General features: G+C 48.8%; 1 protein-coding gene across 3 annotated transcripts in view; it reads right to left on the reverse strand.

Moving 5' to 3' along the window:
* Positions 1 to 12366, reverse strand: part of RNF123 (ring finger protein 123) — a 48529-nt gene extending 36163 nt beyond the window's left edge. For 2 of the 3 annotated variants that reach the window (XM_041425650.1, XM_041425648.1), the window contains exons 1-12: positions 12262 to 12366; positions 9894 to 10087; positions 8768 to 8852; positions 6710 to 6789; positions 5828 to 5925; positions 4588 to 4642; positions 4175 to 4260; positions 3348 to 3434; positions 2794 to 2861; positions 1818 to 1943; positions 1006 to 1120; positions 88 to 192 (exon numbers count right to left, since the gene is read on the reverse strand). In XM_041425650.1, the coding sequence (XP_041281584.1) occupies positions 88 to 192; positions 1006 to 1120; positions 1818 to 1943; positions 2794 to 2861; positions 3348 to 3434; positions 4175 to 4260; positions 4588 to 4642; positions 5828 to 5925; positions 6710 to 6789; positions 8768 to 8852; positions 9894 to 9975 (987 nt within the window). In that variant the 5' untranslated portion in view covers positions 9976 to 10087; positions 12262 to 12366. Of the gene's footprint in view, positions 1 to 87; positions 193 to 1005; positions 1121 to 1817; positions 1944 to 2793; positions 2862 to 3347; positions 3435 to 4174; positions 4261 to 4587; positions 4643 to 5827; positions 5926 to 6709; positions 6790 to 8767; positions 8853 to 9893; positions 10088 to 12093; positions 12242 to 12261 lie in introns of those variants that run through there. The other variant, XM_041425649.1, reaches the window with a different exon arrangement.
* Between the last annotated feature and the right edge of the window lie 2951 nt (positions 12367 to 15317).

Here is a 15317-nt window from a genome sequence, read left to right on the forward strand (position 1 = left end):
ACTTCCCAGTAAAAGCTGGAGATTATTTTGCCTTGCAAGAGCAGTAACAAGAACTACAGAACCTGGCAATGGGCAGGCAAAACTCACCATAAGAGGGGAGAAGTAATTGAAGATGTGAGCTAATGTAATCAACACTGTGGGTTCTCCCTGCAGCTGCCACATGGATGTGTCTTTCTCCACCAGCTTCCCCTCCTGCAATGACAAACCCAGAAAGACACATGGCTTGGATCCAGCCCAATCCACCTGTACACCAGCAACTGAATGAACCACATGCCTGGAGCAGCCACTGCTGCTCTCCCATGCCTGACTGCACCAAAAACCTTGAACATGGGAATTCAGAATGCCAAAGAAGCCAGGTCTATTCCTTTGGAAAGCTGTAGTGCAGTCCAAATGTCACTATCAACCACATGCAGGCACTTTGACAATGTTCTTCTAAAAAAAGGCTCTAGTTCACATGATAATTCGTAAATGGGAGCACCTACAGAGGAGGAGAACTATCAAAGCAGGCCTTCATTCGAGCCAAGACCATAGCATATGGCATTCTCTATGCTTTGGGCATAAACAGATCATCCCTCATCCTAGTGGAAAACAGTGTTTCCAGCAAACAGTGCCACAGCCAAAACAATCCTCAAGGCAGACCTGCTAGAATTTCATCACATTGCTGAATAGGACATCAGTAAAAAGCTTAGAATATGAACAAACTAATTTCAAGGGTGCAAAATCAAATGCAGTTGTGAGCCTGACAAATATCACTTTTTGAATACTGGCAATGAAACTTTACAGGACTGAGAACAACAAAGCCCAGTATGACTTAAATTAAGTCCTGGAACTACCAGGAAGGCCATTTTGCAAGCCAGAGAGCTCTAGGGACACACACATGCCCCATGCAAGCATTTAGACTCTCGGGTGTATGGAAACATCTGAGCTGGCAGCATGTGCCAAGGAGAGCAGAACCACATTTCCCAGCATGGTGCCCCTCAGACCCACCCCGTGATGCCAGCCTACCGTCACATCTATTCCAATATGGATCACATTCTTCAAGTAGCCCAACAGCTTCCGAGCCTTCACCAGGTCTGCCACAGGAGGATCTTGCAAGGGCCGGTAACCTTCCACTGGATAAGTAGGGAAGTGTTAAGGGAAAATGCAATCTGATTCTTTTGGGACTTCTTTTGTCTGTGCAAAGAAAAGACTCTGACTGCTTTACTTGGTACCCAGCTCCAGTTCAAACCATAGTGCCTTCTGCACAGATGATAAGCTACAAGCTCTTATCTCCACTTCCTCCATACTGCAAGCAGAAAGTCTTTCACTTCTGCTTGGTGTGAAATACTTTTTTCATTAAAAAGACCTACTGGAGCTCCCACTACAGCCATCAACAGGCACAGCCAGGACTGCTCTGACAGGAGCTCCAGGCTTCAGCATTCACACATCAACAGGCAACACTTAATACCATGTCAGAAGTCCCATATGGCTGGGAGGTAAAAGAGATGAGTGACCAAAAGGCTCAGCAGCACATCAGCATTAGGGTTTCCAAAACTGCCGAGTGAGAATTTTGCAGGATCTGAGTGTCTGGGAGCAGGCAGCCCCCAGCTGTAGCAGCAGAGCTGAAAGCAACTCTCATTTCAGAAACTTGTGTTTGTGTCCTGGAGTTCTGCTTCAGCTAAGTATTTGGCTCTTCTGTCCCTGACTCAGCTCTGCACACAAGTGCTGACAGCAGAAAGTGAACTGCAGTCAGGTGTGTATATTCCATAGCCTCCAAAGATGGTGTCAGGACAGGCTCTTCCCCCTTCAGACCTCCTCTCCCCACACCTAAAGGATATCGGAGTGGACGGCTTCCGAAGTTAAAAGCAACAGACTCTTTGAAGGAGAGGCTGATGGCAGGGAAATAAGCCATTCCAGCACCCCTTGTGATGTTATCAAAGGCAGTTCCCAGAGATATGCCATTCCTGAAAGAAGGAAAACCCACAAGGTTTTAGTCACGGCAGGAGGCTGGGCAATACAGATATCAGCCTGCCAACACGGACACGCCAGTCAGTCATGCCTCCTGTCATTCTTAACCTGGCACACATGCAAATGTCACAGCTCTGCTGAGTGACAGCCACGGGAAGCACAGGGTCACTCCCATTTTCATATGAGACTGGGAAGGCACTGGGGTCTACACAACATGCAGAGCCCACTCAGCTTCAAGGGCAACCCAAATCTGTGAGATAACTAAAGCAGCAGGACATTTTAAAGCACATGATTTTTTGGCCTCATCTATTTGATGTTGGTGGCAATCAAGGATAATGCTTTCAATCTACTCCTCCATAAAAGATGACACCAACCATCTAACAGTTCTTATGTGCAACTGACTTGTTGCAGGCCAGGGCTAGAGAACAATTTTCATTGTGCATGGGAGCTGGAAACTGGAGATTTATCAACCTTTTCACAGCTCCTTGTGAATTTAGGACAGGCAAGGTCTAGAGTGACTACAAAAGCAATTAATTAAAGCCAAGTGTGGCATTAAGCACCGCAAGAGATGCCTTTCCCTCCAAAATCCTGGCAAACTTTATGAAGATTTTGTAGCTTGAACATCTTCCTGCCAAATGTTTTCGACTGAACTGAACTGAGACCAAACAACCCATTCAGATGGTTTCTGAACACAAGACAGAAAAACAAAGGCCAGAATTACCAAGGAACATAAAGGGGAGAGAGCACAAATGGGGCTCAGCAATCTGCTGAGCAATGAGGTAACCTTTCTGTTACACACAGACATACAGACATAAACAAAGCAGGGAATGGGGCAAAGATGCTTACAAGCAGAAAGCAATGGTGCCCTCATCAAGGTCTATCAGACAGCTGACGATGTCTCCTGCTGCCCAGGACTGCAGGAAAGGGAGAGAAGAGGTTAAACATGTATTTCCAGGGTTTTGCCACATCACAATAAAGACTGCAACCCAACCAATCCCTTGAGATTCAGGGTTAAAGAAGAGAGAGTTCCTTCTCCCAGCAGCTCACATAATTTTCAGGCACTTCTAAAGCCTGTTTGGCATCTTTTTTTCCCCTCTGGCACTAGGAATGTAAATTTATTTCAACCGTGCACCATGTTCTGATGTACCACAGGGAACCAGAGCCTTCCAGGGATCAACAGCAGCACTAGGCTGGGAATCAGACTGCTGGGGCTGCTAAACAAAGCACTGAGACAGCATGTCCAGCACCCCTAAAGTACAGACAAGTGCTGGCACACAGACTGAAGCAGGGAGAAAGGCTTGAGGGCACTTCACAAGGCCCAGCAGAATTCAGTGAGCAGAAGTAGTCACCTGCTTTCTGCTCCTTCCTGTCCATCCCATTCCTGGGGGACAGCTACTCACTTTGCCATAGTTTGTTGTAGTCACGTTCCACTTGCGCACCCTGTTTCCATCATAGGCATACGAATCTGGCGTGTCCCCAACGCCTTCCTGCACCAAAGCATGAAAGAGGAGACTCAGAGCAGACCAGGCATAGAGGATTCCTCTCATTGCAAGAGAACCTTTAAGGGGCAGACCAGTAGACAGGGAGAGCAGCTGACAGCTCACATGCTCTGCCTGGGAAAAATCCTCACTCTAGGAATGAATCCAGTGGCTGTGATCTTTGGTTCAGAGAAATGCACCACTCCCTACTTATTTTTGGGTCAGAAGAAGAGTACTGGCATCCAACACTTCTCATTTCTATCAAAGCAGCCCCCTGGGATGTCCATCACTTCCCCTCTCACATACTGCAGAGTAACAAGTTAGTGAAATTCTGCAGCTGACATCCCTTTCCAGCACCAAACATCCCACCCAGATGAAACAACATCTCACCCTCCCCTGGGCAAAAAAAACCCTGTAGCACCAGGTGCTGAGGCCCATCCCAAGGGACAGGCTGCCAGCACTGCAGACACACACAGTTTCTGGGGAAGATACCAGCTGAAAGTCAATATGTAGCAGTTCTACGTGCAGCAAGAGCACATCAACACACCCAGCACAGCCTTTCTCACTGAGCACCATTCTGTGGACACCGACCAGAGAGTCTCATAAAGACTCTTAAAATAGCAGGTCTGGCATTTTATGTGTGTGCATGGCATTTCTGGTGTGAATGCCAGCAGGACACAGCACCAATGCAATGCTCTACACTGACCAAAAAAGCAGTGGAGGAGCATCCCCCAGCGTAGCTATACTACCTCCTGATTAAATCTGCAGTTGAGAGTACACCAGCCAATCTGCATGAGTCCCTGGGAGGAGATGAGCACCTCATAAATCCATTTCCCTGAAAGAAAAAGAGATGCCACAAGGTGAATTTTTGTCCCCTGGCTTGTTGTTAGAGACACTGAACCTGACACTGCTCCCACAGAAATATACGTGGCACACAAAGGAGGTTCAGGACATCCCCAGGATTCCCCTCCTGCCCCTTCACTCTGGCATCACACAATCCCCCATCCTTCTCATTCCCTGGAAAAGTTCCGTGAATGAACTGAGGAAGAGGGTGCTCAAGATTTGGAACATATTCAAGATTTCCTGAGCTCTCCAACTGTCTAACACCCCATATACTCCTCCCAGGGTCTTTTCTCAAAGCAGTACTGGTTTATCTCCTTACCTTTATACACACATGTTGTGGCCCTGATGGACCCAAAGTTACTGTGGCCAATCACCTGGACCAACAAACAAAAGATATTTTAATGTCAGGCAAAAAGAGAGGCTTGTTCAGTCCTTCCCATTCCCTCTGTCCTCGCGCTCAAAACCAAACCAGATGGAGCACTATTCACAAGGACAGTATAGGGACAAGAAGGGACATCTTCCCCAGCCCAGCAGCTATACTTGGAGCCAACTGGCCCCAGGGAATTATTCAGGTCCTTCCCACAGCTCATCTGTACTTGATAAACCCCAGTGAAGCACCCAGCATGGCAGCAGTACAAGGACAACATGTTGACAGACAGGTTCCCAGTGAATTGGCACAAAAGTGTATACAAAAGTAATTATGATATAGGAAAGACACATGAATGCTGGACAAGTTAGAACAAAACTACAGATCCAAGGTGTCCAGGCCAAAGGCCAGGATTGGCAGGTAACATGCTGCCTAGAAACTGAACCATGTTAGATCCTGTCTCTTGATATCTTGCTATCATGGGACAGACCATGAAGAGGAAATGAAAGCAGGAACAAGGGAGTCCCAGACAAGCCAGTCCAGTCCACTCTGTGGGTCAATTCTAGGTACAGCCAAAGTAATCCACAGCAGGTGGTTAAAGGGAAAAGGGAGACCAGGGCATCCTGATTTGTTAGAGGCTAAAAAGCAGGCATAGATTAAGGAGGGAATCAGCTCAAGAGCAGGGGACGTGCTTGCTCAGTGAAGGGGTGAAAGGAGCACAGAAATTACAGAAGTAGGAAAGAGTTAAATTCCAGTGGATTCTTTCAGCTGACTGAACATCAGGGGAACACCAGCTAAGGAGCAAGCAGCTAATTAGTGGAAACAAAGGAGAAAGGAAAACCTCAGCTTCAGCCTTTTTCTAGCCTTTTAAGAAGACCAGAAGGAAGGAAGAGGCAGCCTGCTGGAGGGAGGGACAGGAAAGCTGGCTGCCTAGTCAAGTGAGCCCCGGGGCCAGGGTAGTCCTTTCACTTCCTCACAGTCCCACTCAGACCTTGCTGACACTCAGTGGTACTGCTAGACTTTTTCCCAGGAGAGCTCATTTCCTCCAGGATCCTGCAGCTTTCAGGGCAAACTCCATTTACACACGCTACAAAGCCACTGACAGGGATCCGTTACAAAGAACAAACCAAGAAGCCCCAAGTGCTTTTAGTCCCACAAAACCATGTTCTGCTGTGTCCAGCAACACACTCACCCCAAGTAAGTCATCATCGACCAGCAGGAGCCCCTCAAAGCCGCTCGTGTGGTCCAAAACCACAGTGGAGGGACCGAGCCGGCCCTCTGCTACCTGATCTGAAACAAGAGTTGCAGAAAACCTGTTGGGGACAGCTGTGCAGGATTTAACAGTTCACCCTCTGGGTACCCCTAGCCAGACTGCAACAGCACCTGGATTCTGCTACAAGGGAGGAAGATTATGATAGTGTTGCCTATGTTAGACCCTGAGAAACTCAGAAAAGGAGAGAGATTTAAAATAAAGTCTTCACAGTGACTCAGCTATGCAGCATTCAGGCCACATTAAATTTTCCACAACACCTGAAAATTTTACTTTGACAAAATTCAAAGGCTAAATTCTGTGCCAAATGTTTGGCCAACATGTAACACTTTGATTGCAGCCAGCAAGAAAAATTCAGCTTTCTAGGAGGGGAGCAGGGTTGTTTCTTGCCACATCCTGATTCATTCAGAGAAAAGAACACAGGGTACAGCCTGAGACCCAAAGTGAATACCTGCAGTGGAGATCAGCATGTAGTAATTGTCAGCAAGCCTCTGCATCTCTTACTGATAATAGTACAGCACACTTCTGGTCAAAGCAATGGCTTTGCATATCATTATCAGTAAAATACCCCCAAAACTGCTTTTCCAGACATTTTAGCCTGGAAATCTGCCTTCATCTGCAAACAAACCTGCTGCAAGGCTGGCCGATGAGCCCCTCACAGGCAGGATTTAAAAGGACAATAAATTAGAGCACAGGGAGGCACAACAGCACTCACTCAGGGAAATGCCTTTCATGATACATCTTGTCCTTCCCAATTAAGCAGCACAAGCAAGAAGCACAAACTGGATAGGCATTATCTCCTACCTCTGCTCTCTTCAGAGCCATTCTCCTCTGCCAGCAATCGCTCAAGGTGCTCCTGCAGGTTCTGGAACGTCAGGTGCTTCCTAGGGAATAAACACACAGGAGCTCTTACAAAAAAACCTCTGTCTTCAATATTTCAAGAGTTGCAGCCCAGACACGTGTTGAGACGTGAGACATGAAGTTCTGTCGATCTGTTTCATGTCACGAATCTAAGGAATTTGTTGCCCATTGTGTTGGGACAATGAATGAAAGAAGGACCAAACACAGCACAAACAAGCAAAGTAGTTAACAAAGAATCTTACAGTCTTCAGTCTGCTCAGGAGTGGTTTGTGGCAGTAAGAAAACGTGGTACAAGGCAGCAAGAAACCAGCTGTACTACCAATAACTGTGGACATGACTTTGCTGCAGTCAGCATCACACAAAAATGGCCTAAGTCAGGATTCGTTTTTTCCCCAAAGTATTTTGCAATACAAAAGAAGAGAGAGGACCACAGCAGCAGCTGCAGCAGTTCAGACAAAGGTCAGGCTAGTCCAGCATCCTCTCTCTGTGAAAACAGTTAAACCATTTTGTTTTTATACTGAAAATTCTCTCATGCATCCCCTTTGGGCCACTGTTCTAGACAACTTACTGCCCTTCCTTGGTTCTCTCCTTTCAAGGATAGTTTACTTAGCTGATCCTTGCACAAGAGCCTCCTTTTACTGTGAGAACCACTAGCTGTCGCTATCCCTGCTTCCCACTTCCAAAGCCATCTGGGAAACAACTTTTCACTTCTTCAGGACTAGGGATTTCCCTCTCACCCTAATGGTGAGAGGCATTGTGAAAGCCTGATGGAAGTGAAGATGCATAGAAGTGAAATCAAAGAATCAGCTTTGGTTGGCCTGAGAAGGGATGCTTCAGCAAAGCTGCTTAATCAGCACTGGCATGAAGGAGGAGTTGTGGAAGGAGAGTGGAAGAGCATGAGACAGGCAGAGAGATGTCTGCAGTGAGCTCCTCTATAAAGAATTCAGGCCTCTGAAGGCAAGATGTCATACCATAAAAGTTGTTCTCATATGGCAAATGTTATTTCCAAGACCTCTTTGATTGCTATTGGGCTTTCTACCAAGTAGCCACAACCAGGGAAAAAGGGTGGAAGGCAGGAAAAAAGAGAGACCAGTCCAACAAACTATCAGTTCTGTGCATTCAAGTCATTAATCACCAGACAAAGAAATCAGAAATACTGAAACCCAAAATGCTCAGGCAGATGGAGTGTTCCAAGGCTTTCTGGCAGCAGAGCTTGTGGTAAAGTAACATGACCCACTTTGCCTCCCCCGCACCATCACCCCAGCTCACCAAGAGCCAGAGGGCCAAGAACTATTTATAGCAGCTCTGAGCTCACGTTGGAGCTGGCAGTCCTAAGTATAGCCCGTGGAATGTGACCCCAGCCATGCTGCAGCACTGCCAACCAGCAGGAGCCACAGCCCTGCCTCACTCTGCCACACTCCTACCTGCCCTGAACCTGTCTGACTTGCCTCTGGCAAAAGAGATGCAATTCTTTTCATCCAACACTACAAGTTTCTGGGACTAAAAGGTGAAGGAGAACTGAAAATAAATAGGAAAAAAGCAGTCACTAAACAGGAATTTTGTGTTTCTCTTCCTTTGGTGACTCTTAATAAAAGTACCAGCAGTTCCACAGCGGGGAAAATGTATGGTATTGCATGGATCAGTAACAGTCTTGCCTTTAGGTTACAGAACACTATTTTTAATTCCTGCACATGTGCATTTTGCACTTCCTGACAAGCAAAGGGGGAACAGGAACAATGAGGTGAATGCCTACTTATTTCAAAAATATTCCCTAGTGTGCTGGAATATGGTATTTTTCATGCAAAAAAGAGTCCTTCCTCACAAGCCCTGCAGTTTGAAAAAGCCACTAGAAGAGCAGACCTCAGAGCTGTTTCTGTAACATGGAGCTGCTGTGTTTTTAACAAAGATCACTGTGTGGCACTAAAGGATCTTTCCTTTCACACAGTGCTGTTTATCTGGAGGTGGCATCGCTTGCCACCTGGGCACTGAGAAGTCTGATACCTGTAAGCAGCTGCAGGCTGGTTCCCATCAGCACTGGTAAAGACTCGATGCAGATAATCATTCAGCAGCCTGCTGTTCACAATCCCTTGGGAGAAACAGAAAGGAAATAAGCTTAGAGAGTCTGGGGTAAACTCAAACATGCATTTCATACACAAGCAAGAAGCTCATAACTATGGGTAAATTATGTTCATGTTTGTTGATCAACACAATGGAAAATGCAGCTGCAGCAGTCATTCATCACCCTACTGTCCTCACTAGCAGAACCAGAGTCCAGCATTATTGGGTGCATCTCCCCAAAAAAGACTCTTTCCAATTTGAGCTGCTCTGCCATAGCAACTGGGAGCCTATAAATCGCTACACACAGGTGGAAGTGCATCTTCAGGAATCCTGCTGTGCTACTTCCTGCTGTGCTAAAGTAACTCCAAAAGCTGAAAACAGGAATCCAATTTAATTAAAAAAAATAAAAATCTTAACACTACTGCAATTCCTGATGTCCTATTCATATTCAGGATGTCTTTTAACCACATAAAAGATGCTGAGATGGAAAGGCTGCAGGAGCAGCTCACCTCGTGTAACCCAGAACCCTCTTTAATGATGTGTGCCTCACCTTCACTAAACAACCCTTAGTGTCACACTGATGCAGCATTCCTTGCTTCTGAGTGCAACAGTGCCCTCAAATGCCAGATTTGTGGTCTCAAAAGCACACTTGTGCTGGATTGGTGATGCCAAAAAAAAAAAAAAAAAAAAAAAAAAAAAAAAAAATCAGACTGCCTGGCAGGTAGCAGAATTTCCCAGAAAAGGATTCATTTGAGAATTTGACAAGCTGTTCATCCTGGAAGGAAAATTCCCTAAATCAGATGGCAAGCAGACAACAAAACATTATCCAGCCTTATGAGGAAGGGCTGTGTGCTTCAGGCTGTGACCTGAGTTTCTGGAGTCATTAGTACTGCAGGAATGTCCCATCCAAAATCTCATCTCACTTTGAGGATTTACTCAGTTTCAGCCCCCCTACACCTCACACTGCCATGGTGACTGCAATTGGAAGGCAGCTGATCTCAAGCAAGGCAAGGGATGCTCCCTGGATCCACAGTGCTCCTGTTTTCACAAGGCATGTACAGGACCCTACCTGTGACCTTGGACTTCTCTGGCTCAGTGCTCAGCCTGTAATTCTTCCTTGAGAAAGCAGTCCCAGCACCTCTCGACGTCATTCTTCACAGGCACCACTTCCAGAGCAGACATAAGATGGGCAGATGCCTAGAACAAAACCTTCTGGGGAGGATGCTGTCTTTAGACTTCTCCCTTTCTTGGAGGTTGGTTTACCTGAATTAAACAACAGGGATAAGCCAAAAAATAGCTGCAGTCCTTCTATGTCCTAATGACATTGCACAAGAGCCCCAAACCAACTAACTGCTGACCCTGCTCTCAGTCCCACTGTTGTCCAACAGCTCAAACCCTTCCCAAAGCAGACAAACCATTAAGCCACACTCCAGACAGCCACACAAACCCCACTCCAAACAAAGGCACAGGCACATCCAAGCCAGAAACACAGGCAACCTTCACAGCAAGCCTGGGCCAGAAGCACTGGGCCAGCACAGGGCCACAGCCACTGCCAAACTTCACTGAGACTGGGAACCGCGCCGCGCTGCTGCTCACGTCCTGACAAACACTTCTGCCTTTCTCTCCCGCCCTGTATTCTTTAGGACAGCAACATGCGCCTGGTTAATCTTCTGTTTAGCAGGTGTTTAGATTATTCCACTACCCAAAGCAAAGAGAGAGGAAAAAGGAATGAGACAAATGCAGATGGACCGGACTACAACAGAATATCACTGACTACAAAGCGAAAGACCCAGCTGTCAGAGTCACGGGGACAAAAGCAGACACAGGTAATATACAATAGTGTTTAGAAGTGAAAATCTACCACGAGACTACACATTCAGGAACCTTCCTGGTATCACTACAATGCTATCAGAGCTGACATGTGCCACAACAAAAAGAATACATTCAAGTGGCTGGTTCCATCCAGCTTCCAAATGTTAGGCTATACCCCTCTCCTGCTTCCAACTGCCCCAATAGCCAACCCTCACTGGAAGACTCTCCCTGGTCACCCATCTGTCAAAGCACTTTATGACACACAGAGCAACAGGAAGATGCAACAGGAGCAAAGGCTTGTTGGCAATCTCATGCAGAGCAGAAACTAAGGTGAACCCAAGAAAAGTTAGTGACTCCAGAAAAGGAGTGCCAAGTGACACTAGTGCCACAGCAACACAAAATCACATGAGCTTCAGCTAGACTTGGGAAAGGGTTTCCTAAAATCCCTTTCCCCAGGACCACCCCAGCACTCAGCAGTGGAGCAACACTGCCTGGCCTCCCTCCTGCAGCACTGCTGAGCAAAACAGCGGGAACAAAGCAAAAACCAGCCTGGATCAAAGGCCCTGAATGATGCGTCAGGAACTCAAAACAAGAGATAAAACAATAATGAGAAACTCATCGTTTACTACCAAAGCAGAGCAGACAGCACAATGTGTACTGTCCTAAAAGTACTCGACACATGACATGATTTCACCTCTGTCAGAACAAGTTTAAAACACCCGAGGGCAGTCAGGAGTGCCCATGGCTCTCCTAAAGCCAGCCACTCTGGTAACCAGCGCTGCTGAAACAGCCTGAATGCCCAAGGCAGAGCACACAGCACCGCCACACTGGCACCATATGAGATGCAGGGCTGGCACCGCTGCAGTGCCAGGGTGTTTGCTCAGCTGGAGCAGATGTTGCTTTCAACAGGTCTGAGAAAGGGCAGAGCGACACACATCTGCCCCATGTGCGGAGAAGCCAAGACGCCCTGCTCAGAGCCTGGCCCCGGGCTGAACTCCCTTCTCTCGGCAAAATCAAGCAGCTTCCAGCAGCAGGGCAGAACACACAACACAGGAGCAGCCAGAGCTGGAGTGGAGGCGACTGGAGGCAGGCGAGGAGGCCGAGAAGCCAGGCCGGCCAACACAACTTTGTCTGGCAGCTGCCGGCCCAGCCCTGAGCCTCGCAGCAGGCAAAGGGAAACAGCACAGCCCGACACGGATCACAAAACTGCCCTGCCCTCAGCCCGGGCGTGGGTCCCGCGGCACCCCAACCTGCCGGCACCCCCAGCCCACAACCACCGGGCAGCACTGCCGCGCTCACACCCAGGAACCGGACTCACCCCGCAGCCCAGCGGCGCCCCATAACCCAGAGCCAGCCCCCGAGCCGGGCGGCACTCCCTGCAGCCACAGACACCCCCAAACCCCGAAGGACTCTCCATGCTCACGAACACCCCAAAGCCGAGAACCCCCTACACCTGCCTATAACCCGTGAGGCGCGGAAGCCACTCCCCGATCGGGCGCCTCCCGCATAGCGGACGACACTCCTCGAGCTGGTTGTGCCCCGAGCGCCCCCGCGGCCCCGGGGAGCCCCCGCGCTGCCGGGACCGGGACCGGGACCGGGACCGGGCCCGCGGCCGCCGCACTCACCGTTGGCCCGGCCGCGCCGCCGCCGCCGCCGCTACGGCGACCCGCGAGGGCCATGGCGGGCGGGCGGGACGCGTTGCCGGGAGACGGGAGGGACTCTCTCAGCGCTCGGGCAGGGCCGGGCCGCGGTGCCCTGCCCCGGGGAAGGACCGGTGGCAGAAACCCCCCAGTGCTTGTGTGAACTTCTGTGGAGGAACCCGAGCAAGGTCGGGGTCGCCGAGACGCGAAACTCTCGGCCGTGGAGGTGGGGCAAGCGGCCAAGGCCAGCCCGCGCGGAGGCGGCCAGGGCAGGTGCTGCCGACACCTAGGGAGACAACGACACTCTGGGCCAGACCCTGCACGCTGCCCTTGGAGAGATGAGGAGGAGGAAACCGACACATGAGCGTGGGCCTCTCAGTGCGCTTCATTGTGCCTGTGGAGTGGGATCAGGGCCAGTACTGGGGGACGGTCCACAACAGGTCCTGTGGCAGTGTCCAGGCTGGCTGTGGGGATCCTGGGTCCAGCTTTGCAAATGGCAGCAGTCTTGGATCCACAAGGGCCCAGGGAGCATGGACTGGAGCATCTGACACTTTCAAGATAGAAACACAGATTCACAGAATGATTTGGGTTGTAAGGAACTGAAAAATAATCCAATTCCACCTCCCTGCTATGGGCAGGGACAGGTCCCACGAGACCAGGTTGCTCCAAACCACTTCCAGTCTGGCCTTGAACACTTCCAGGGATGGAGCAGTCATGGCTTCTCTGGGTAACTTGTGCCAGGGCCTCACCACCCCCACAGCTCGCTGGCACCCAACTCCAGCAGCCCCAGCACCACCAGCCAGCTACCATCAGGGTCCTCTTGTGTCTCCCAAGATCCAGAAAATGTCAGAGGCTCCAGCATCCCTGGGCCTGTATTGATCCAAGACTGCTCCAGCCTGCAGCGTTGGCCCCAGAATCCCCACAGGCAGCTCAGATGCTGCTGCAGGACCTGCTGTGCACTGTGCCCCAGTTCTGGCCCTGACCCCACTTACCAGCACAATAAAGTGCACTGGGAGGCTCTCTCAGGCCTCACAAAAGTATCTGGCCACAGGACCATTACACTAAGCCACTGGGGACAAAACGCTCTATGTCCTGAAGTTTGACCTTGTGCACCTTCTCCTTGCTATTAAACCCAGGCCTCTTACAGGAGACTCATTTAAATGTAAAGGTTTCTGCCTGAGAAACAATAACTTTGCAGTCTTTCACTTTCCTAAGGTGTGGGGAAATCACAGCACCACACAATTCAGTCACTTTTTCCTTCTTAGCACCAGACACTGGGCACAGTGGAGATGTAGACTCAGTGAACAATTCACTTCTGGAAAGCAACAGAATTTCTTCACTTCTGTCAATATTTACTTGTGTGCAAATATTACAACAATCTACTTGATACAGTTCTTGAACTCACATACAATCTTCAGGTCAGGTACAGAAAACAATCCACAATTCACACAGGCATTTGGTTATAGCATTGGTGGAGCTCAAGAAATAGCCTTTTCCTACAAAACACTTTGGGAAATCTCGAACTTGGCAAATCTTCCTCCTAGCCACAAGTCTGGATCTACCCAAGACTTAGGCATACACTACACCTATTATCTAAGACATGGTCAAGAAACTGTCCTGGCTCTTCAACTGGGTGCAAACAGACTGAAGAATTTACCTGAAACAAACAAGGGATTCTGTGTGGAAGAGGCCTGCACCAGCCTCTGGTTTGCTGACCATTTACCTCTGCCAGTGCTTCCAAGTCATCTAACACACCTGAGCTTCCTCTCCTGTGAGTGAGAGATTCTGCAATATGCTAGGAAGCAGGTAAGGTAGGGGAGACTGAAACCTCTCCTTGAGACACCTTCTAGAAGGCCTGTGAGGATGTCTTGTGAAGAAAAAAAGGCAACCAGAGGGAAGTATAGAGCAGAGGCCATTTACCCTCAGAAACTTACTGAGAAGAGGGCTGCTTTATCAGTCCTGGTGTTCTTTAGCAACAGTGCTGTAGCACTGTTGATCCAGAGGCAGGAGCACTCCCTAGGGGAAGGCAGACCAGGCTATAGGCTCAGGTGGAGTGCCCCAGCAGCCAGAACGTTTCATCAACATCAGATTCCACTAAGGAACCTGCGTGGACAACAACAAGACAATGGCTCAGGTACAACCAGAATAGGGAAAAAGAATGTGAAATCCAGCCTTGAAGAATTCAGGTCTGAAATGCAATTCAGGATAGGATAGAAACCTGAACTTCCCAGAAGTCCTACAATACTAGGCGTGTGACACTGCTGGGAGTGACTGCTTCCTTCAGCTCCTGCCTTTAGAGTGTTCCCAGGCACTCTAAACCACCTTCCAAGCCAAACTCTGGTGCTTGGGATTTTCTCACCAGCCTTTCTGTATTTTGCTTGGCCTTCCAAGGCTGGGGCATGACATAACTCCATTAGCTAGATGCTGACAGAAGTGATTCATTCAGGGAACAAACACCTTGGCAAGCTTGGATGTGGCACTTGGTGCCATGGTCTTGTTATAAATGGGAACACACTCCTGGAGCTAAAGTGATTTCAGCTTTTTTTACAAGGCCTAGAGCTTGGAGGGCCCAAGGGTCGAGCAGTAGTGTTCCTGAGAAGCGAGGATGCTTCAGAGCCAGCGCTGGATCTTCTTCCTTTCTTGAGCAGAGATGTTCCCGATGTTCCAGGTGGAGCGGCATATGATCCCACCGGCTCGGAAGCTCCCTTTTTATACAGTTTTTTGTTCTTTTGGATTAGTTTCTGTTGGGATCCTTAATTTGTCCAGGCTGGCTCGCTTTGCTTGGGGGTGGTGCACTTTACTTAGGTGTAATACGGTACTCAGCGTACCGTATTTCTTATACCTACCCTTTAAGGATATAGTAACCAAACTTTTTAACAGTACATGCATAACAATTATTAACTATTTTACAACAGCTTCTAACCTGGTTTTGACAGTGTGATTGACATGGTGGTGGTCAATCACAGGTTGGACTCGATGATTTCAGAGGTCTTTTCCAACCTAAATGGTTCTGTGATACTGCGGTAAGGTGTCCCCTTAGG

Source organism: Onychostruthus taczanowskii, unplaced genomic scaffold (genome assembly GCF_017590055.1).
Source record: "Onychostruthus taczanowskii isolate IOZ18803 unplaced genomic scaffold, ASM1759005v1 scaffold9, whole genome shotgun sequence".
In the NCBI taxonomy this organism is placed as follows: domain Eukaryota; kingdom Metazoa; phylum Chordata; class Aves; order Passeriformes; family Passeridae; genus Onychostruthus; species Onychostruthus taczanowskii.